The sequence below is a fragment of the Hevea brasiliensis genome, chromosome 13 (genome assembly GCF_030052815.1).
Source record: "Hevea brasiliensis isolate MT/VB/25A 57/8 chromosome 13, ASM3005281v1, whole genome shotgun sequence".
Taxonomy (NCBI): Eukaryota; Viridiplantae; Streptophyta; class Magnoliopsida; order Malpighiales; family Euphorbiaceae; genus Hevea; species Hevea brasiliensis.
The window spans coordinates 86266410-86289450 of record NC_079505.1 but is presented as its reverse complement, the minus strand read 5'-3'; the positions used below and the strand labels follow the sequence as shown (position 1 = coordinate 86289450).

The following is a 23041-nucleotide window of genomic DNA, read 5'->3' as shown; positions in this document are numbered from 1 at the left end:
TTTTTCTTTTATTAAGTAACAAGGTGTATTTTGGCATCACTACACAATATACAGCAAATATTGATGGTGTTACTCTGTTAGTACTTGTAAAGGTATCAATATTGCCAACACCAGTAGTGGACTAGAGGCAGTGGAAACCATGAATCATATGAATACCTTTTGATATGGTTGCTCAGCTAACTTACAAAAGGATGTAGATAAGAAGGATAATTAGCAATGCTAAATTGCTCCAAAGAGGGAAAGGAAGCTACTTGTTCAAAATTCAAAGAGCCTGATGAAAGTTACTAAGATATAGTCTCATCACTAAAAACATGGACCGTCTTTAAAAAAGCGTACTCAAGTACTAAATGACATTCCTAGAACTCAGTGTTGGAGCAAAGATGGAGTGGGGTGGGTCACCACATGGTGTTTGCTAATCTATAATGGCTCTACAGAAAGATTATGAATTTATGATATTAGTAATGGATTGGTAGGCCATGCCAGTATCAACATTAGTGCAAGTGAAAGCTATTTTAATCTATTTCATGTTTATATAAATATATTCCTTTACATGTATCATCCACAAAGATGACCAAACAATGATCTATAGAAACATACTACTGTTCATTGATATTGGCACCCAACGTTAAAAACTCACCGGACCTTCTTATTTGACTTAGACTTGAAGGGGAAGCGCGATGGAGGTGAAGGAGAACATTCAATCGGTAATTGAGGTGGCTCTAATTGACCAGTAAGCATCCCCACAACCTCCTTCATGGAAGGCCGGCGAGCAGGACACTTCTGCAAACACAGAAGAGCAACAGTAATGCATAAAAGAGCTTGATCTCGATCCAAAGACTGTACAGACTGATCAACCAAATCAAGAAGCTTTCCAGCGCGTGCCAGATGACGAGCCCAATGTATTAAATTAGCACGTTGAAATTCAGACATGGGCGAGTTTGTAACCTGCAGCGGACGCCTTCCAGCAATAAGAACTAGCAATAAAACTCCAAAGCTATACACATCAGACTTGTCTGATAAAAGCGCACCGCCTCCATACTCAGGGGCAACATAACAAATAGTTCCTCTCATACTCGGTGTACTGCTAATTCCTCCACTCTTTGCTATCTCTCCGCTTAAAGAATCATGGCTGTTGTAGGTACCTCTAAATAGCTCACCGCTAAACCAGTCAATACTGCCTAGACTACTTCTACTCCTACTCTTCTTCTTCTTCTTCTTTCTCTCAACTTGCAATTCCTCATCCCTTGGCCACCACACTTCTTGGCCTCCATTGTCATCCCCGGTCATCCCCATATTTCGTTTCTTCTTTTTCTTTCTCTTCTTTCTCTCTAATTCTTCGCAATACTCCTCCTTCCACCACTCCCTAGGCGGCCTTCTCTTCTCCTTCTTCAAAACCTTCTCTTCCTTCTCCTCGTCCAACGAAACCCACCAATCCAAACGCTTTCGACTTTTCTTTTTATCTATTTTCCCAATTGTTTGATTACTCGATGAAGACGCTCCAATCCAATCGCGCTTTGGCCTCTCCTTCTTTATCTCTGTTCCAATCCATTCCATCACATAGTCCTTCACCGCTCCATTCTCCACCACGCCACTGTTATCTTGTTTCCACCACCAGTCCCCTCCAGATGCACTCTTCATCCTTCTGTCTCTCATTTTCCTTCCATTAATCAATTCGTTCCCACTCTCAACACTGGCCCTATCGAAATTCACCTCAGTCGGCACTGCCAACCCACCTGCCTCCGGCGAGGCACTTACAGCCTCTACCGTCTCCGGCGATGTTGCAGAAATTGAAACAGGTCCCCTAAGAAAGTTCTCAGGGGACTGCTCCACTCCCAAGTTGAACTCCTCGAACCCTGTAGTTACACTTTCGGTCTCCACCACAGATCCATAATCATCAATTGGAGCCCCATTATTACTCTCTAATTCAGCTTTGTTCAACTCCGATCCACCATTCATCTTCCCCACATCACTCTCTTCGACCTTAATCTCGCACTGATTCTGATTTTGATTATCTGTTTTCAGCCACGCCAATCCAAAATCGGCAATCTTTGCCGAAAAACACTGATCCAGCAAAATATTACTGGGCTTTATATCGCCATGAATAACAGGCGGATCCAAACAATGAAGATACTCGATCCCTTTAGCTATATCAACCGCAATGCTAAACCTTTTACTCCACTGCAACAATTCGGGGCACTTCCTGTGGAGAAGGGCATCCTGTAAGTTGCCGTTAGGCATGAGTTCATATATAAGCAACATCGTCGGATGTTTCCGATCGGAGGAGAAGCCAAGGGCCGTGACGATGTAAGGAGACTCAAGTTTCGAGGCAAAAAGAATCTCGTTTTGGAACTCACGCTCGCCCTGCAGAGAGCCCGAGTCCATGACTTTCACGGCGATCAGTTGTCCATTTGGGAGAGTGCCACGAAATACGGAACCAAACCCACCTTGGCCCAGGCGAAGGGAAGGGGAGAAGGAATCGGTGGCGCGGCGTAGGGTAGAGTAAGAGAAGCGGTGAGGTGGCTTAGAATCAGAAGGGACAGTGCGCTTGCGGCTGATTTTACAGAAGCAGACAGCGAAAAGTAGTAGGCAGGAGAAGGCGGCTGTGGCAGCGGTGAGAGGGGGAAGGAGACGGGAAGAGAGAAGACGGTGGTGATGTGGGAATTGGGTGGGAGAAGGTGTAGCTATAGGAGGGGAAGTGACAAATGGGAGAAATAACGGTGGAGGAATCGGACGGGATGGCATGGTGGGAAAGGTGTAGAGACTAGAAAGGAGAGAAGGGGTGGAAGCAAAGCTTCATGTTCGTGGTTGTTCTAGCATCTGTGGCGTGATGGGTTCTTACCTGTTATTGTTGTGAATTTTGTTTCTGTTGTGATTTTCGCTTTTCATGAATGTCGGCTCACCGCCATCGCTACGGGCCGGCCTTTTCTCGCGCTATTAAAAAAATTATTAGTTATTCAAGAGTCAATGAGAACTCTCTCTTTCGTTAGAAAAAAAAAAAAAAAAAAAAAAAAGAATTGGTGTGCTGTTATTTATAATTTTTTTTTAAATTAAACAATTTATACCAAAATTAAAATTTTTATATCCGTAATAACTTGTAATTGAATTTTATGAATAAATAATGCGAGTATCCCAATTTAAAATTTTCAATCTTTTGTTCAATTATTTTATAATTTCAATTATAATTTAAATTTAAAATTTTTATTTAATAAATTTTACCAATAATCACTTAGTTTTGTTAATATTTTTTTATTCATTATATTTTAATTTATTTTAATAAAATTATTTATTTTTTATTTAATAGTAATCACTCATATTAAAATTTTATAAAATTTTTGATAAAATTTCTATGTGATGTATAGGCTTTTAAATTTGAAAAAATTTATATTTTTATCATGTTAGATTAAATTTTATTTTTTTTTATCTAAAAATAGCTATTAATAAATATAATAAGTGATATTGAGATAAATTTTTTTAATCTAATATGATAAAAATATAAATTTTTTATAATTTAAAATCATGTAAAATACGTCACATAAAAGTTTTACTTGAGATTTAATTAAATTTTAATTTAAGTAATTATTAGAAAAAAAATAAAAAAAAATAATTTTATTGAAATAAATTAAAGAATGATGATTGAAATAAAGTAATTAATAAAGTTGAATGATTAAATTTTATCATTTTTATTAGATGATTTTAATATTATTAAATTAAAATTTATTAATTTAATAATTTTTTTAATCCAATCATAAGACTCATGATTTTTATTTTTTTTTAACATCATCCACTTGAGCAAATGCTGTCGATCTAATTTAGTAATGTTGATAAATGAACAAAGTAGAAATGAAGTAAATGTGTTGGGGGCACTGATTGTGGAATTAGCCTGTGTTGTGTGGCTGGAGAGAATCGTGGGGGGCCCAAACGCAAAACAGAGAAACAGAGATGATCTAAGTAGCCAATTAAATGCATGATTACTGGAAGAAAAGGGAGTCAATACAAATATATATCATCCATTATATTATAAATAATAATCAATAATTAAAGAGAAGAGCAAGTGTTGTAGGTAATATTTAAATTAAGGGTGTATTAAATTAAAAATTTTAAATTAAAAATATAAATATAATAATTATTAAACTCTTTTTATTTACTTATTTGCTTTGCACAAGCTCTCTCCTGTGCTTCTTTTCACGCAGCCCCAAGCCAATGGAGAATATCTAAAAGCCAAACCCTTTTTTGTTATTTTCTCCTATTAGGTTTGACCTTTTCCTTTTCCTTGTTCTTTTTATTCTACATTTTTTGTCATCTGATAGGGACCCTTCTTGTTTATTTTTTAGGTAATTTGTAATATATTAAAAAAAAATTATAAGTTAATTTTTAATAAAAATAATTTAATATTTGAGGTAATATTTTTGTTAAAATTATATTCAATTTATCATCAGTGAATGTAAAATCTCAAACGCTCTTCCCTCTTTTCTTTCTGGTCAAAAAAATGAAATTGAAAGAAAAGTAGGCAATGGAGAAAAGAGGCCAACCAAGGTTTCCGCACTTGTATCAGAAAGAAGAGAAAATATTTGAAAGAAAAGCAACTGGTTTAATATAAGCAAGACATTCAACCTGCTTTTGTAAGCATAATAAAAGCCTCATGAAAAAACAAATATGTTGTTTGGGGATGACAGTTAGTATATGCATTATTATTATTCAAGAAGAAAACAAACAACCAACCCAACCCACTAATCACAGAGGGATTATTTATTTATATGTGCAGTGTCACTGCCAGATGCAACCATGAATTTGCTTAAACTGCACTAACTAAAATGCGCACATGCCTCTAAGAGGGGACTAGCGTATATTTGTAGTTGTGCCCGTATTCATCTTCTTTTTTTTTTTCTATTTAAATTTAAAATCTTTTTAAAATAATTTTAATTTAATTAAATTAAAATTCATAGATGCATTGCATGATTGATCCTTTCTTTTGAATAGAATGATAAAGAGTAAATTGAAATAAAAAGTAAAAGCCACGTTTTTATTTCCCCTTTACTCGCTCTGTTTCAAAACGCTCAGTGGCAGCTACCCTTAGCGGTATATTATAAAGTATTGTTTTAATAATAAATCAATAAATTATTATTATTATTATATTAAATTTGTTTTGAGAAATTGATAAATAATTATAATTTGATGAAACAAACTTATATATATATGTTTAATTATTTTTTTTTTAACAAAAAAAATATAAGAATATTGAATTACAAGGTCATGAACCCAATACACATAAAAATGCTACTGTAACTCTCACTCAAACCTATCAAATAAGGAGCACAACATCAAAACATGAAAACCCTAGAACTAATTGAGTTAATCCAAAAACTGCTCCATCGACAATCAACTCAGACAACATCACTACTATGACGCCTCCTACCAACAGAATCAGCCAACAATCAACTGAAACAACCAACAGAGATTTGCAGCCCAGCTGGACTCAAATCTCGCCAAATAGAATTCACAAACCCCAAAATAAAGGAAAGCAACCACAACAAAAACAGGAGAGATAAACCAACGATGACAGGGCAAATACCCGACAGCATTAATACTAATAAGATTTTTAGATTTAAAAAATTTAATTGTAAATTATTTAAAAAAAAAAATATATATATATATATATATATATATTAATAATTATATAATTTTGAAATTATGAAAAAAAAATATTTTAATTAGAATTATTTTACTTCAAAATTTTCAATAATATAAATATTCTTAAAAAAAGAGAGATCGATATGTAAATTATGTTCATTAAATATTAATATCATATTATTGAAAAAAAGAGAAAAATTAAGAAAGACTTATGTTAAATTGATGATGCAGTAAAAAATAGTAATATTATTCATTAGATGAAATGAGAGTTTGAAGTGTAATGAAAAGGTGAGGTGAAATTGTTATGCTTTAAATTTAATAATTATTTAAGTAATTATTATACAGTATTTTTATATGTTACTTCTTTTCATAAATTATTTGTTAGTTAATTATACTAAAAAGAACCAATTATATTAGTGGTAGTGAAGTAATCTCCACAATTAACGAGCCCTTGAATTCAAATCCCAATCCAAGCTAATTGTAATAAAAAATACATATATTCAAATGACCAAACACCACAATACATTTTTTTTTTTTCATAATCTAATTTTCATATATGGAATCAAACTTATTGATGCACCAAATGAATAGGATTGAGAGCCTAAAGCATGAATAATTAGATTAATTAAACCATTTTATGTTTAACAATCTTCGCATAATCCTAATGTCTTGAATTCAGATTTTTTTTTTTTTTTTAATAAAAATCTGATCAAAGTATAGGACAGGTCAACAGCCATTGAATGGGTGACGAGCAGATGAGCGAGAGTGACTCAGAAAAATATCAGTTAACATCACAATCATTTAAACATGGTCCCCTGTACAAATATACAAGTAGAATAAGCATAATGCAGAACTTGATTGCAACAAGGAGGTGAATCTGAAAGCATAACTATTCGGTTGGCTAATGGCTCCAAATAATTCCAAGGTCACAACTACCAGAACCATTCTTGTCTTGCATCTACAGCTTTTACATTGCTTGAAACAAGAGGCACAGTCCCATATAGGGAAATTATGTCATTCAGGCATTTATTTCTCCTGTCACTATGCCCTTTAAGACTACTTATGCCTGATGATGCAATCTCATGTATCTTTCCTGAAATTTCAGGATTGACATTTCAATACCCATAAAAGAAAAGAGTTTATACATGTTAATACTCCCAAGATCTCACAATCAGGTAAAATTTAGCAGAGAGAATCATTAATGGCAATCTAAAAGTTTATAGACTAAAATGGTAAGCTGTCTGATTTCAGGAAGGTAAATGCTCTCAAAAGGAGAAGCATCAAGCATTTGCAGAAAACTGGTGCTCCAGCAAATTAAATAGAACATCTTTTTTGAATCAAAAGATAAAGAGACAAATCTGAGCTAAACAAAGTCATCATGTAAGTTATTGTTAAATAAAAATAATGGCATTATAATGGAAAGTATGGCCTAATGGGCAGGCTAATCACTCAAGCAGAGCACTTGTTTCCAACAACACGAAAAATGGGCCTTGCTATAAAAGGTGAGATGCTAGACACTCTAGATGGTAATCCATCCAATCCATTGGTGAAACTGATTTGTGATTTTCTGCTCTACAACCGATATATAGCAGCAATTTTGATTCGCAATGAGTCAAATGTGATTCCAGTAGTCATCAGTGTAGCTAAATTCTATTTCATGTTCATGATTGTACTGATTTTGTTCCTTTCAGTTTTGCCAGATTATCAGTCCATAGACATCTATATTTTTTACAGTGAGACGTTGCATTGACCTGTGGGCTTCAAATTTTTTAGTAAATAGATTTAGTAGTCCAACCAACCTCTGAAAACAAAAAGTTCTAAACCTTAGCTCCTGTCAACTAACTAGGAAGCCCAGAGTATGCCCCATCAAAGCAGAAAATGGGCGGAGCTATCCAGATAGGATTCTTTGGTGATCCTTAAACTTTATTTATGCTGCTGACAACTACCTGAAGAATCTATGCTGGTACTGTTTAAGGATAATAACAAAGTTTTCTACATAAAGTCAACTTTTTAAGTAGACCTTAAAACTGAGAAGGGGTGTACCTTTGTCAAATCAGCTTCAAGCACAAAACTTGCAAGAATATATTATTTAGGACAGCAACTGTCACATACAGGAGAAGAAAAGGGAAGAATAAGATAGCTGAGCCTAAGAAGGGAAGTGGAGGGAAAGTCAGTTAGTAGTGAGAAGTTTGTTACAGAGTCTATTATAGATAGTAGAGAGTGGAGGGAAATAACAGAAACAGTTATGAATAGTCAACAGTAGTTGTTAGCTGAATACTACTCTATAAATAGAAGTATTGATGTGTAGAGAGACAGTTTTTGATCAAAACAGAATACTATTCTTCTATTCTATTAGCATTCTCTCTAATTTTCTCATCTCTATTCCTCTATTTTCTCATCTCCTATTCTTTCTCTAGAACAGAAACCCTAATCTAAAGTTTTCTGTGACAAATTGGTATCAGAGCACTTTCCTTGGGGATTCTTGATTCCAAACACTCTCCCCTGTGTCGCAAGGATGACCAGATCAGTAATAGTGAGTCAGGAGGGAGTAAGGCTTGCAGAACTGGAGGAACAGATCCGTAATATGCAGTTGGAGCAAGCGAAGGGGATGGAGGATCTCAGATCCGAATTGAAAGCTGAGGTAAGGCAGAGTATTATGGACGCAAAGAATGTTTTTCTTAATGAAATGCGAGCCTTAATTGGGGAAAATAGTGGAGCAAAAGACAAGAATGTGAGTATAGATGAAGGAGAAACCAGGGAAGGTTAGGAGGAAAAGGAATTTTATCTAACCCTAACCCTAAGGAAGTTAATGGTCAAAAAGATCAATTCAGTGCTGGATCTTTAATGAGTAGTGAGGAATTTTAGAAGATGTTGCCCAAGATTGAATTAACTACATGTGATGGAGGAGATCCTAGGGTTTGGCTTAGGAAATGTGAAAAGTATTTTGAGGTCTATAAGGTGCCAAGAGAGCAAAAGATGGGAATCGCTAGTCTGTTTTTAGTTGAGAGGGCAGATTCTTGGTATCATAATTGGAGTAAGGGAAAGAGTGGAGTTTCTTGGGAAGAATTTGAGAAGGAATTGAGTATAAGGTTTGGGGAAGAAGGGCTTGAAGATGTGGTTGGAGAATTTATGAGGATTAGGCAAGAAGGAACTGTTGGAGAATATCAAGATAAATTTGAGGATTTAAGGATTAGAATGGAGAGGGTTATGCCTTATTTGGGGAAAGATTATTTCCTTTCTGTATTCATTGGTGGATTAAGAGATGATGTGAGGCCTATGGTAAGGATAATGAAATCCTCAACCCTTGCAAATGCAATTAAGGTAGTAAGATTCCAAGAACAGTTGTTGGGGTATGCCAAGAAACCTGGATACAACCCTAAACCTTACCCAAATCAGTATAAACCTACCTATTCCTATTTCTCTAACCCTACAACTTACAATTCCAAATCCTCATCTCAACAATTTCCCTATAACCCAAAACCACCTAACCAAGAGTCTAATTCCAATGCAAAAACTGAAAACTCAGTCACAAAAAATAAACAATCAGCTAAAAGTCAATCTTCAGTGAATCAAAACCAAGTCAAGACTAATTTGCAACCCAGCCAAACCACCGTAAGACAACCTAGACCCTGTTTTAGATGTGGGGAGAGGTATTTTCCAGGCCATCAGTGTAAGCAAAAGACTGTAATGGCTTTGAATGTGGATGAACTGAATCAAGAACAGGAGGAAGGGGAGGAAGAGTGGCATGAAGTAACTCAAGGTGAGGAAATGGGGAATGAAGGAGCAGTCCTTTCTATCCATGCCATAGAAGGGAAGCAAGAAAAGGGTACTATAAGGATGCAAGGGAAATATAAGGCTGGACAGCAATTAATTTTAGTGGATAGTGGGAGCACTCATAGTTTCATGGATGAGAGAGTTTCAAAAGAACTAAAATTGGATTTAGTAGAAACAAATTCAATCACTATTACTGTGGCAGATGGAAGAAGGGTGAAGAGTGATACAATTTGTCAGCAATTTCAATGGCAGATTCAAAAGATAGCATTTGTGTTTGATCTCAAGATTTTAGACTTGGGAGGATTTGATATAATTTTGGGAGTAGATTGGATGAGAAACTATAATCCTCTACTTTTTTATTTTGAGGATTCCAGTATAACTATGAGGAAGGATGGGAAGATGGTCAGGTTGCAGGCTGTTTCTGAAGTCAATAACACCTGCAAACTAATTCCTTGTGATGATTTCCACCAGTTGATGCGTAAGGGGGGCAAGGACTTTCAAACTCCTCTATTCTGTATTGATGTTCCAGCAGCTGCAGCATCCTCATTTTCCCTTTCTGGAAGGGTAGCAGACATGGAGAAAAATGGTATGTAGCAACTATTAGATAAGTATCAATGCCTCCTTCAAGATCCTCAGTCATTGCCTCCATTTAGGGCTTATAACCATGAAATTAACTTACAACCTACTGCCCAACCATTTAACATCAGACCCTATAGATATCCTCACTTCCAAAAAGCTGAAATTGAAAAATTAGTGTCAGAAATGCTTGAGTCTAAGGTCATACAGCCTAGTTCCAGTCCTTATTCTTCACTTGTGCTTTTAGTAAAGAAAAAATATGGGTCTTGGCGATTTTGCATAGATTATAGAAAACTGAATGACTTGACCATTAAAAACAAATTCCCTATACCAATGATTGATGACCTTCTTGATGAGTTACATAGGGCATGGGTTTCTCCAAAATAGACCTAAAAGTAGGGTACCATCAAATCAGAATGCAACCTAAAGACATCCCAAAAACAGCTTTCAAAACCCACCATGGTCACTTTGAGTTTACAGTAATGCCATTTGGGTTAACAAATGCCCCAGCCACTTTCCAAGCCCTGATAAACCTCATTTTCAGACCTTACCTTAGGAAATTTGTCCTAGTCTTCTTTGATGACATCCTAATCTATAGCCCTAACATGGAGGAGCATTTGAAGCACTTAGAGGCAGTGTTTGAGATACTTAAGTCCCAACAGCTGCATGCTAAATTGTCAAAATGTTCTTTTGGGCAGTCACAAGTTGAGTATCTAGGCCATATAATTTCTGGAGAGGGGGTTTCAACAGATCCCAACAAAATTCAAGCTATGCTTTCATGGCCCATTCCTAAGTCATTAAAAGAGCTTAGAAGTTTCTTGGGGCTCACTGGCTACTACAGGAAATTCATTCAGAATTATGGGAGTCTTTGTAAGCCACTCACAGACTTATTAAAGAAAGATGCATTTCAATGGACTTCAGCTGCTCAACAGGCTTTTTAAATGCTGAAACAGGCTATGTCCACAGCACCTGTGTTGTCACTTCCTGATTTTTCTAAACCATTTATTGTGGAGACAGATGCAAGCAATTATGGAATGGGGGCAGTCTTTCAGCAACAAGGGCATCCTATAGCTTTTATTTCAGAGCTTTTGGCCCTAGAAATCAGTCCCTTTCAGTACATGAAAAGAAGCTTTTGGCAATCACATTTTCTGTTTCCAAGTGGAGGCATTTTTTGGAGCAAGAGCTGTTCTATATTAAGACTGATCATGAGAGCATTAAATTTCTCCTTGAACAAAGACTTCACACTAGTCTGCAACAGAAGGGTATATCCAAGTTGTTAGGGCTGAATTATAAGATTCTTTATTGGAGGGGAGCGGAATGACTCATCATCAACCTAGTGCTTGGTTTAAATGGTTGCATTTAGCTGAATGGTGGTACAATACCACTCATCACAATTCCATCAAGATGAGCCCATTTGAAGCACTATATGGTTATGCTCCACCAGGAATTCCTCCCATTCCTGCCAACTTATCATTAGTAGCAGCTGTGAGTGATTTTTTCCAGGTGCAGAATCATGTGTTGGGATTGTTGAAGGAGAATTTGGCTCAAGCTCAACATAGAATTAAGCAGCAGGCTGATAAAAAGAGGACAGAAAGGGAGTTTGCAGTAGGTGACTGGGTTTATTTGAAGCTTCAACCATACAGGCAGTCCTCCATAGCCATCAGAAAATCCCTTAAACTGGTTGCCAAATATTATGGGCCCTTCCAAATCATGTCTAGAGTGGGTTCAGTAGCATATAGATTACAACTGCCACAAAGTTCAAGGATTCATCCTATTTTCCATGTCTCGTTACTTAAGAAGAAGCTGGGAGATAATGTTACTCCAATTCTGGAATTACCAGAATTGCAGGCAGACAATACTGTTGCAGTGGCACAAGAAGCAGTACTGAAGACAAGAACCATCTTTAGAAGCACTGTTCCTTTGATTCAAGGCCTCATTAAGTGGCTTAATTTGCCTGATGATGAAGCTACATGGGAAGACAAAGCCTTCATTCAAGCTCAGTTTCCAGAATTTTATCCTTCTTGGGGACAAGAAGGCTCTCATGGGGGAGGTATTGTCACATACAGGAGAAGAAAAGGGAAGAATAAGATAGCTGAACCTAAGAAGGAAGTGGAGGGAAAGTCAGTTAGTAGTGAGGAGTTTGTTACAGAGTCTGTTATAGATAGTAGAGAGTGGAGGGAAATAACAGAAACAGTTATGAATAGTCAACAGTAGTTGTTAGCTGAATACCACTCTATAAATAGAAGTTTTGATGTGTAGAGAGACAGTTTTTGATCAAAACAGAATACTATTCTTCTATTCTATTAGCATTCTCTCTAATTTTCTCATCTCTATTCCTCTATTTTCTCATCTCCTATTCTTTTCTAGAACAGAAACCCTAATCCAAAGTTTTCTGTGACAGCAACAATCTAGATTCTAGAGTAATTTGAAACAGTATGCAACTACGATAATGGATATGAATTATTTTAGAAAATGAAGGAAAGGTCATTACCTTTCACCCAAATTGGAGGAGCACCTGTAGCATTGGCAATGAGCAAAGACATTGCAATATCTTCACAGTTCCTGTATGTGAACAGGAAGAAAAGGTATCTTCTCTTTCAAGAATAAAATACATGAGGAGGAAAAATGAAAAAGAAAAAAAAAAAAAAAAAAAAAGATGTCATGAGCACCTTTCCCTGGCTACATAATCTTGTATTGATGGGGGCATCATGTGTGTATGCAAGTCCAAGTACTTCTTGTGAAAGAATGCAGCTTTTGAGAGAACCATACTATAAGCACCCATCCACCAAACTGACCACCATCCTCCATATTTGTGATATGGGACACCATTCTTCTGAATTGGATAGGGATGTAAGTCAAATTAATAAATTATGAAAAGTTAAAACACTTTCAAAAAATTCCGGATAAGCTTCCCAGCTAATAATTGCCTAGTCTGCCCAAATAAGGACGCAATCATGCTTTAAGGCAGCAAGATGACACATTAACTATGAATCCGGAATCAATCTATAGTCGGATGGTTTAGCAGTTCAATCCTTCATTATTGCCATGTAGTTTATGGGCTACCTCTCCTCTGTTCAAAACCAAGCCTATTGTCACTGATGCAATAAAAATGCATGAACATTGAATGCGTCTTGGACAATTTGCCACATTTAGCATGGACTCGAACTTCAAAACCCAAACAAGAAAGGCAGTAACCAGTAAAATGAGTTGACAAGTTTCAGTACTCACCAGTGAACTAATATTCAAGAAGCACAATCACTACATATTTACTGTGATAATAATCTTTACTTGATAGACTATACGGAATGCAACGCACACCTAGGAACAAAACAACAGCTGGATATAGAAAACACCATCTTTCTGAATCTTGTTAGATAATTATTTTAAATTTTTCCACCCTCACCCTGCCTAAAAACATGAGAGCAATCTTTTCAAACAAAACATATTTCCATTAAGTTCATTTACCTTTTTTAAAAAAAAATTAGAATACTTTCAAACTACAATCATTAAATTCCATGAGATCATCATACAGAAAGAAAGTAAAAAATCAAAATAACTTGTCAGCCATATTGCAGCAAAAGAAAAACCAAGAAAACAAACTCCACTATCAGGCATACATTTCAAGACTACCAGGCATATACAGTTCAAGGCCGTAATAGCAAGTTACAAAGGAGAAACGAAACGACCAACCTGGCCATCCAGCCAATGCATACGGGGTACGAATCCCACCATAGTAGAAGGAGCACTCTGCCACACAGAAAAAGCGAAATCCAGAAAGGAACAAGGAACGATCACATCATCATCAACCGAGAAAATCGCGTGTTCTAAGGTCATCAATGGGTTTAAACCTATAGTTTAAATAATTCTCCTTGTTAATATCGAATTTGAAACTGGGTTTGAGGGCTGTTTGCGACTTCGAAAACACAACCCTTTTGAGATAGGCTTTCAAGTTCTCCGATGGGGGATCAGTCTGACTCCACGCCACATGGATTGCATCGGTGCCAGCACACGACGCGTAATGAGCGACCGATTGCGTTAGAAGAGAATTTCCCTTCCAGCTGTTGATAAGCACTGCATAGCCTCCCCTACCCATAAAAGGAAAAACAAAATTGAAAATAAATAACACTGCAAATCCATTGGATAAGTGTATACAATGCTCAAATAGATAAAGATCTTGTGAAGCAAATTATCAAATACAGCCAACCTCCTAAAAATGTAAACTAAGAATCTCATTTGGTAGTAATGTGGAAACCATGATTCCTAATGAAGTGAGTGATCACCTACAGAGCATTATGTGGGCTAAAAATTAAGGATCCAACAACTTAAAAGAATCCAAGTGCATGATGAAAATTAGTAATAAGAGAAACCAAACACGATCTTCAAGGAAAGGATGTACTTAGAAGGAGAAAAGACGGCAGAAGGTTCATCAGGGATCCAGCCCATAAAAGAGCTAATCCTGGAAGTCATAAAAACGGTGACGCATAGGATAAAAAGGCCCAATACAAGCTTCACTTTAGCTGCGGCAAGCAGCTGGCGACCTCGGCGCATTAGAGGTGCCCAACGGCTACTGTAGAAGCCTTTGTTGGCAGCCTTTTCCTTGGCCTGAGAGTATAAGTCGTCGACAACAACATCATGGATCCCGATGATGGCCGACATTGATCAGCGATCATTGAATGAACGGCGTTGATCCGGTTAATGGCTATACAGTTGAAGAGCGTGGTCTTCTTGGCAATTTGACGTCAAGCAACCACCTGAAAAATAGACAAATGGGTAAAACAAACCGTTAAAGATAATAGTATAAAAAATAAATTTTTTATAATTATAAAAAATAATACATGTATAATTTAATAATTTCTCAAGATTGCGAGTAAAACAAACTGTTTATCGGTGTGGGATTTGTTCCCAGTCGGGCAAGCATTCTTTGCCTAGCAGATCGTATGAATTGAGGATACCGAGGGCAAAGTAAAATAAAATAAAGTTTTATGAGGCTTTTAGGTTGGTTGGGAAAGGTATGTAAAAGGGTGGTTTTTTGGTTATTTATTAGAGGTTTTATTCTTTCATTTTTTTTAGTTAAAATTTTTATATTCTTTTTTTTTAATTTTTAAAATTTAAAATTATTTTTTTTATTTTTTTTATTTTAATTATTTTATAAAAAATATATATTTATAATATTTTTATTTAATTTTATTTTTTAATACTTTCCTTTTAAATAAAATAATATTATTAATTTTTATTTACTTTATTTTATTTTATATTTTTTCTAAATATAAAATAAATTATTATCTTGTGTTATTATATTTTACCATGTTATAGCTTACTTTTTTTAAACCTTCCTTCACCCATCCAAACAAAGCATAAACCGTGCAAATTGCAAAACTTTTAAAACCACACGGTTTGGTGGCGCCATTTAACAATGGACCAAATGAATCGAGCTATGAGTAAATTCAACTAACAGTTACTAATATTTGATTTCACTCCTAACTTGAGTTATTCAGTTTTTATTTTTAAAAATTAAAATTAAGATATTTTATTTTAATAAATTAAAATTAATTATTAAATTAAAATAATTATCTAAGTTGAGGATGCGATTTACCAAATAAATGGAAGGAAGGAAATTGGTAGAATTTAGAGACGAAAGAAATTTGCTTTAGAGAGAAAGAGAACTACTTCGATTTGATCACAAGAACTGCTAAGATTTTAAATTGCAACATTGGGGAATCTTCTAAAACTCTTACATAGAATTAGGAGTGAACCCTTGTTTGCAATCTTTTAATCTTTAGGGGGTTTTGAATTATATGAAAATAGGGGACTTGAATTTTTTTCTACTAAAATCAACTCAACACGACTAAATTAAGAGGGTATTTAGTTCACATGTTGGATGCAGCTGATAGCTGATGGACACCATGAATTAGAGTGTTTGTTAAGTTTAAAGCTAATGGGTAGCTGATATGGTACCTATTAGTTGCATCAATTCTATTTTTATAGTTGTTTCTTATCAGTTTATAGCTGATTTTATTTCATTTTTTATTTTGACCACACTATCCTTTTTTATTTAACTCAAAAATTAATATTATTAATATTTTTATATTTTTTATTTATGATTTTAATATTTTAATTAATGCATTTCAATTTTGTTAAAATATTTTTTATTAATAATATAAAATATAAAATATTTATTTATATCTAAAAACTTAAAATTAATTATAAGTTTTTTCTTTATCAATAATAATAATTACTTTATTATTTTATCTATATTTTTAAAATTATTTAATTATTTTTAAAAAATTTAATTATTTTTTTATTTCAATAATAAAACAAATGATATAATATAATAGATTAATAATTATATATTTATTTTAATAATATAATAAATAATATAATATATTAATTTAATAATTGTATATTTAATTTAATAATAAAATAAATAATATAATATAATAAATTTATAATTTTATATTTATTTTAATAATAAAAAAAATTATATAATATATACCCTTATTAGTCATTTCACATATCAACAACAACTAAATATAATTTTACCAAACAATTAACATAAATTAACTAGTTATCAGTTATATTTAACAGTTAAACTAAACAGGTCGTAAGTTAAGATAGACCATGTGAATCCCTTTTTTCTCCCATTCCATTTGTGTTAAGACTACATGAAAGTAACGATCACGTAGGGGAACTTTTAATCTTTGTTATCTTGTTATTAATAGGTTTCAAAATGCAGAAACTTTTTTATGTAGTTTCAAAGTGGCCTTTCCTAAAAGATATTCTGGAAATTGTTGTTGACAATGAATGCAATTCTGAACAAATTTTCTGAATATATCATTTTTAATCTGTCTTCTTATGGATGCTTGAAAATCATTACTGTTGTTCGGTTGGATGGCTTACAAAACTGAAGAACAACCCTCAGCCTCAGGTCTATAATTCAATGTTGTGTAACTTGAAGTGCATTATCATTTGTCATACCCAAAAAAGGACAGAAGATAATGATGAATTAAATTACAGTAGTTGGGTAAAGGCATCTCACTGTGCATAATGAAAGATCCTCATGTAAACGTCTGAATATTTCTAAGGTTTAACCAGATGGGCAGATTCAACTTATCATTAAAGTTGCAAGTTATATTTTCAAGGAATGCATTAGCGATCCTGTTTGTGCTAAATGTCCATTAATATCGAGGACTGATGATTGCATGTTAAGACCAAATTTAATGCGTGTGTACTCTAATATGGAGAATTCAGGACATATCACTGCAAGAAACACAGAAAGAAATGCATTGCATGTAGTAATAAAAATGACTGAGCCTCCTTGGCTCTTCATAAAACACCTTGGATAATTATTGTTGAACAATGTTGAATCCACTGGCACATTTACATTGGCATCAGCCATGTGATAGCAATTGGGCTTCTTACTTTGTGAACCCCATCCTTCCATACCAATCTTCCAAACTCAGGCATTATTTGCCGAGATTTTGTGGTGAAGGTTATCTTGTAAGAAACTTTCTCGTTTTTGGAGGTGAAATTCAGGGTTCTTGGTTCAACTTTAACAGTTGCACCATTGAATTTAGATACTACTGCATGGTATGATGAAACTGGAGGACCAACATTGGTAACGGTTCTGTGAAGAGTCAAAAAAGAAATGGATGTATTGTCTGGGAACACGACTGAAATAGATGGATAATTCAAGTCCCCTGGACTTGCAAGAGATTTTTGGCATTTTCTGTTTGCATACTTGCCAAAAACTTTCAGCTGCGTTGGTGAAAGCCCTTGTGTGCAAAGAAATTCAAAGTAATCTTGGGCTTCAATGTCATAAATCAGACCTGGGTCTAGAGCTTTCAAGGGATTTATGTGCCCCGCTCCATGATCATATGGGCTGGAAGGAGCATTCACGGAGGCATCTTGCAGTGGCTTTTGGGTATTATCATGAACATAAGCTGTTGTCATCAGAGCTGATTTAATTGCTGCTGGACTCCATTCTGGATGCCTAGCCTTGAGCAACGCTGCAATTCCGCTTACATGAGGGCACGACATGGAAGTTCCAGACAGAATGTTAAACCTCACTCTACGAGGATCTGTGGGCAAACCTGATGGGCCTGTATCACCAGTCCAAGCTGCGATTATGTTCACCCCTGGCGCAACAACATCAGGCTTCAGAATCTCAAGACTCAAGAAGTTTGGTCCTCTGGATGAAAATGCCGCAACCACTGGAGATGGCCTAATTCCTAGCTTTGTACCAAGAGAAGCCAGAGTTGCTGTAGCATTCCTACTTGTTAAAGCATAATGTTTGATCAATTTCCCTTCTCTTTCCCCCACAGCAACTGCTGGAAGTAGGTGACAATCGGCAACAAGTTCTTCTCCATTTGCTGCTGTATTTGATAAAATCATGCCTACTGCTCCTGCATCTTTCACCACCTGGCCCTTTTGGACTCTTGGACTAATACCACGGTCACATATCACAATCTTTCCAGAAACAATATGTGGATTCAGAGTTCCTTCCAAGCACAGAGAACTTGGATCAGGACTGCTAGAGTTAGCACCCATGTAAACCAGAGGATATTGCCTTTTTGTCAAAAGATTCCTCCGGCCTTTATAGAGTGAAACTCCAGTTACAGTTCTGCCGGTTCCCAGGTTGACGATGGCGGGAAAATCTCTATCCATTGTGCTGGCGCCAACTGTGGTTATCCATGGCGATACGTTTGTGAGGCTGGCAGGGTCAGGTCCTCCATTTCCAGCCGAGCATGAAACAAAAATACCCATCTCCATCGCCCCAAAAGCTGCTATGGACAAGCTATCACGATAGTAAGAAGAAACCCCACCACCCAAAGATATTGATAGTACATTCACTCCGTCAGCCACTGCCCTATCAATTGCAGACATAATGTCTGAGCTGAAACACCCTCCAGCCCAGCAGACCTTGTAGGCAGCAATTCTAGCACCAGGTGCCATTCCTCTTGCTATTCCATAAGCGTAGCCCAACAGATTTGCTCCATGCACAGGAGAGCCAGCAACAGTAGCTGCTGTGTGAGTTCCATGACCATCTTGATCTCTTGGGGATTTATACTCATTTTGCTCATTGATTTTTCCAGTAGTAGCTTCATATCCCTTGTAAAATGCTCTTGCTCCGACAATTTTTCTATTGCAATGGTGTTCTTCAAAACCTCGGCCTGTCTCACATGTTCCTTTCCAATAAGCAGGCACTGGAGTCATGCCTTTGTCATTGAAGCTTTCACTTTCTGGCCAAATCCCCGTGTCTAGCACTCCCACTACAACATCATGGTCTGCAATTTTTTGAGACCAGACACTTGTGCTTACTTCTGGTTCTAGCCCAAGGAACACGGGGCTTCTAGTGGTGTGTAGTTGATAGATAGTCTCCGGGAATATAGCCAGTACACCATCTGCCTCCTCTAGCCTCTCGGCTTCTTCTTCACTTAACTTGGCAGCAAACCCATGAAAAGCAGCCTGATAGCTATAAATTATTCTCTCTTGACGGCCTGCATTGGCTTCATTTTCGGAATTAGACAATGCTGATTTTACTTGCGAGGAGTACCATTCAAGGTGATTAGAGAAGGATTCTGGCTTTGCATGCTTATCCATCTGAATAATGTAAGTCTTTCTGGTGAATGGATTCTTTGAGGTGAGGACAACATTGAAGGCCAGATAGCTTGTTAGGATGAAAAACAGCCATTTTACATTGTTTCCAGGCATTATTGGTTAAGAAATTTGCTATAGGATGGCAAAGAAGATGAAAGCTGGAGAGAAAATTTCAGTGGAGACGGTGGATTGAGGCTTGAAATATCGGAGATAGAGGGGACGTTTACAATGTCCTATTGTGCAGGTAATTATGGAGGTAGTTGTTTCATGAATGCCAATTGGAGAAAGGAAAGCAGGCTGGTGGCAGAATTTATTAATTTGGTTATGGTCCTCCTGTTTTTCTCATTGACATTGTTAATGGGTTCAATTCTACCGGTGCTTGTGATCTTAGCAAATCGCTCTCAACAGGTCACAGCAAAGCAAGAATGAAATTCTGATGGTGAAAATTATTTTTGGTTTAGTGAGTCGTTAGCATGAATCTTGATTCTTGAAATTGTGGAAAGGAGTCATGGTCTTATGTACGCTGAATCCTTAATTGCTGATGGGGTCTTTGTACGCTAGGATCTTATCATGTGGTTCCTACACTAACAGGAAGCATGTACTACTACTGGTATCTTACTAAATTTAACTTGTGCTTATTTCATTGTTTTTGGGTTTTATTAGTATAAAATGAATCTATGTTTGAGATTGTTAGAAATGTTTTAATGTCGATAAATTTATTTGAAAATTTATAATCTTATTACTCTTTCGATGTTTCTTAGGTGTAATATACATATAAAGTTTTGCAATAAATGTAACATGGGTAAAGATTGATCACTTGGCTCGAGATACCATGTGAGGAAAGTTGAAAGTGAACTCTCGTAGACAATAATAAAGATCCTTTCTTTTTTCATTTAAAGACACAGAATTCAGAAGCAACGCTTTATCTGGGAAAAGAAAAGAACAAACAATATAATATTCTAGCAAAAATGACTTCACTATTCGGAAGTGTTTTACTTTTCTAATCCTCTTTAGAAGTTTAATTTGGTGGACTTTAGAATGCCGGTGAATTGATATGCTTCTCTATTAATATAGCATTAAGCAAATTTCTATACAGTAAAGCAGTGGCTATGGACCTCATCATAGAATTAAATGATTTACAACAATATGAAAATGACCCTCCAATCGAGAGAGGAATTTGCATTGGACCATCTTATTAGTTTTGGTTGCCTTTTCTTTTCTTATTTATTTTTTTGGTTTTGTGGTCGAAGATAAAATTTGGATAAATTATAATATCTCAAATTAAAAGTATGTAAGAATATAATACTTAATTTTTAATTTATAATATAAAATTTTTAAATTTTTAATTTAAGTGATATCAAGCTTCAATAACATTCAATAATTCCAACAATTCAAATTATATAAATAAAAATTCAAAAATGCTACACGACTCAAATTGAGCCAGCTCAAAATGGCATATTGGTTATTACATTGAAATTTATTACCGTTTTATCCTTTTAAGATATAAGCCATTTAGGGTGACTGTGAGCCATTTAGCTCATTTATAAGCCATTTAGCTCATTTATAAGCCACTTAACTATAAAGTCTGTTCATTTAATATCTACTTACCTACAACATTTATAAGCCACTTAACTACAACATTTTTCAATGTGAAATTAATACATTTGCAGCTGTTGGAACTCTAAAAATTGAAAGCTTCCATGAAAACTCTTTATGACTATAACTACTTCATGACTTATGGAGATGAATAACCTTCCTTCTTCCATTCATCTAACGTTCATATCCTACTGTACTCTCAAAATATGAGGGTCACAAGCAATAGAAGAAAAGAAAAATTTTATGTTGTCTTCCATGGTCTTCAACCTGGGATTTACACCTCATGGCAAGAATGCGCCCCACATGTTATTGGTGTAAGCAGGAGCTTGTACAAATCATATGACACAATGGAGGAGGCCTTGCATGCATTCAATCATGCTAACAATCTGCCTATGAATTCATATCGTGGTGGTGATGGAATGTCTCTTGTTGCTTCATCTGGAATCTCAACAACTTTGGGTAATGAAGAGCCATGTCAACAATATCTTTCGACAATCAATATGGAGTCAAAGAAATCCTTAATGTTTGGAAAGGAAGACCCACGTGAAGAATCTCCTTCAATAAGTAATCTGCAGTTAAGAAATATGGAGTCCAAAAAATTGGATTATAGTGCTTTTTTCTACGGATTTGTTGCTGGGATCATTTTGGGGGTTTTATTCGGATGTTACTTGATGTAGTTTATAGTGACTGGAAAAAAATGAAATGATTACCCTTTTGATGTGTTATCTTAAAGCCTAATGTATATATTAGTAGATTTAAATTATGAAATTGTTTTGGTGGATTAAAGATTTTGTCATGATATTTTTCTCATTTTCTAGAAATATTTAATTGTGGTATGACTTCCTTAAATTTAAAATATCTGCAAAAATTTTGCAAATTGTGTTTCTTTATTTTTTTTTACAATCAAAATGATTTGAATTACAATGCCAAAGAAGCATAGGAGATTATAAGACAATTCAAAATTGCTTGCATAAAATGAAGCAAGTTACAAGGAAAACAATTGTAAAAAAAAAATATGATAGCCACGTTTGAAGGATCACCTTACTAATCTTTCTTGTTGAATCATGGAGGGCTATAGCTTTTAGATTTTAAGGTCTTAGTTTTATATTTACATATAACATTTAGAGTTTCAAATCTTTATCTTTATAAAACATAATCATTTTTCGTGTTTGAGCAAAATAAGACATTATTTAACACAACATGGAACATAGCTCTTCATTAACAAAAAAGTTAACACAAAAACAACACAAATGAAATATGATAATAGAGAAACATGACAAGGGAATAAGATAAACAAGATAACAAGCTAATTTTTGAAACATAACCATAGATAACAAAACATATCCACGAAACATAGAATTAGAAAACAAATCCTTTCCATAGCTTCACACAAGACGCCAACTTGACACATTCTTCATTCAGCATGAGGTAATGACTCAACAGGGTAATGATTGAGCAGATCTTTGAGGTATCGAGATGATAATAACATTGTTGTCATTGTTTGTTGAATTTCCATTTGTTTGAGGCAACTGAAGGAAGATATCATAAGACTTCAAGAGTGGTGGCTCATCCAATAAGGTAGCAGTGATGTATTCCTTACCCATATCAAGAACCAATCTTTTCAGTAGCTGATTCACTTCGGTTTTTAGCTCTTCCAACTGTTGCTTAGTGCTATTGTACATTGTTTCCAGCGTTGCCGGAGATGCAGGCAAGTTAATGGACCTCCTAATCCTTCTCTGTGGTGTTGTATCCATGGGAAAGAATTGAGCTAATGAATGTAATTAGATTGATACCACTAAACTCAGTTAATCTCCATATATATATGTTGAACGTGGAGACTTTTACATTGGGAATGAATGTTTCATTGTTT

The 23041-nt window shown here is 35.2% G+C and overlaps 3 protein-coding genes across 3 annotated transcripts; all 3 read right to left on the bottom strand.

The window, feature by feature from the left end:
- Positions 1-495: 495 nt before the first annotated feature.
- Positions 496-2922, bottom strand: LOC110638235 (receptor-like serine/threonine-protein kinase At4g25390). The gene has a single exon (XM_021788722.2). The coding sequence runs from the start codon at positions 2740-2742 to the stop codon at positions 634-636; it is 2109 nt and encodes a 702-aa protein (XP_021644414.2). The 5' UTR covers positions 2743-2922; the 3' UTR covers positions 496-633.
- A 3472-nt stretch (positions 2923-6394) lies between these two features.
- LOC110638237 (glycosylinositol phosphorylceramide mannosyl transferase 1) lies at positions 6395-14999 on the bottom strand. Its single transcript, XM_021788725.2, is given in 7 exon segments — positions 6395-6721; positions 12470-12540; positions 12648-12811; positions 13669-13798; positions 13800-14063; positions 14375-14729; positions 14857-14999. Coding segments are annotated over 6 exon segments (1050 nt in total). The 5' UTR covers positions 14635-14729; positions 14857-14999; the 3' UTR covers positions 6395-6560.
- A 2250-nt stretch (positions 15000-17249) lies between these two features.
- On the bottom strand, positions 17250-20069 carry LOC110638248 (subtilisin-like protease SBT1.3). Its single transcript, XM_021788740.2, has one exon. The coding sequence runs from the start codon at positions 19687-19689 to the stop codon at positions 17356-17358; it is 2334 nt and encodes a 777-aa protein (XP_021644432.1). The 5' UTR covers positions 19690-20069; the 3' UTR covers positions 17250-17355.
- Positions 20070-23041: the final 2972 nt, after the last annotated feature.

Coding starts and splice junctions, on each gene's coding strand:
- LOC110638235 (XM_021788722.2), bottom strand. CDS start 2,742: ATGCCATCCCGTCCGATTCCTCCACCGTTATTTCTCCCATTTGTCACT.
- LOC110638248 (XM_021788740.2), bottom strand. CDS start 19,689: ATGCCTGGAAACAATGTAAAATGGCTGTTTTTCATCCTAACAAGCTAT.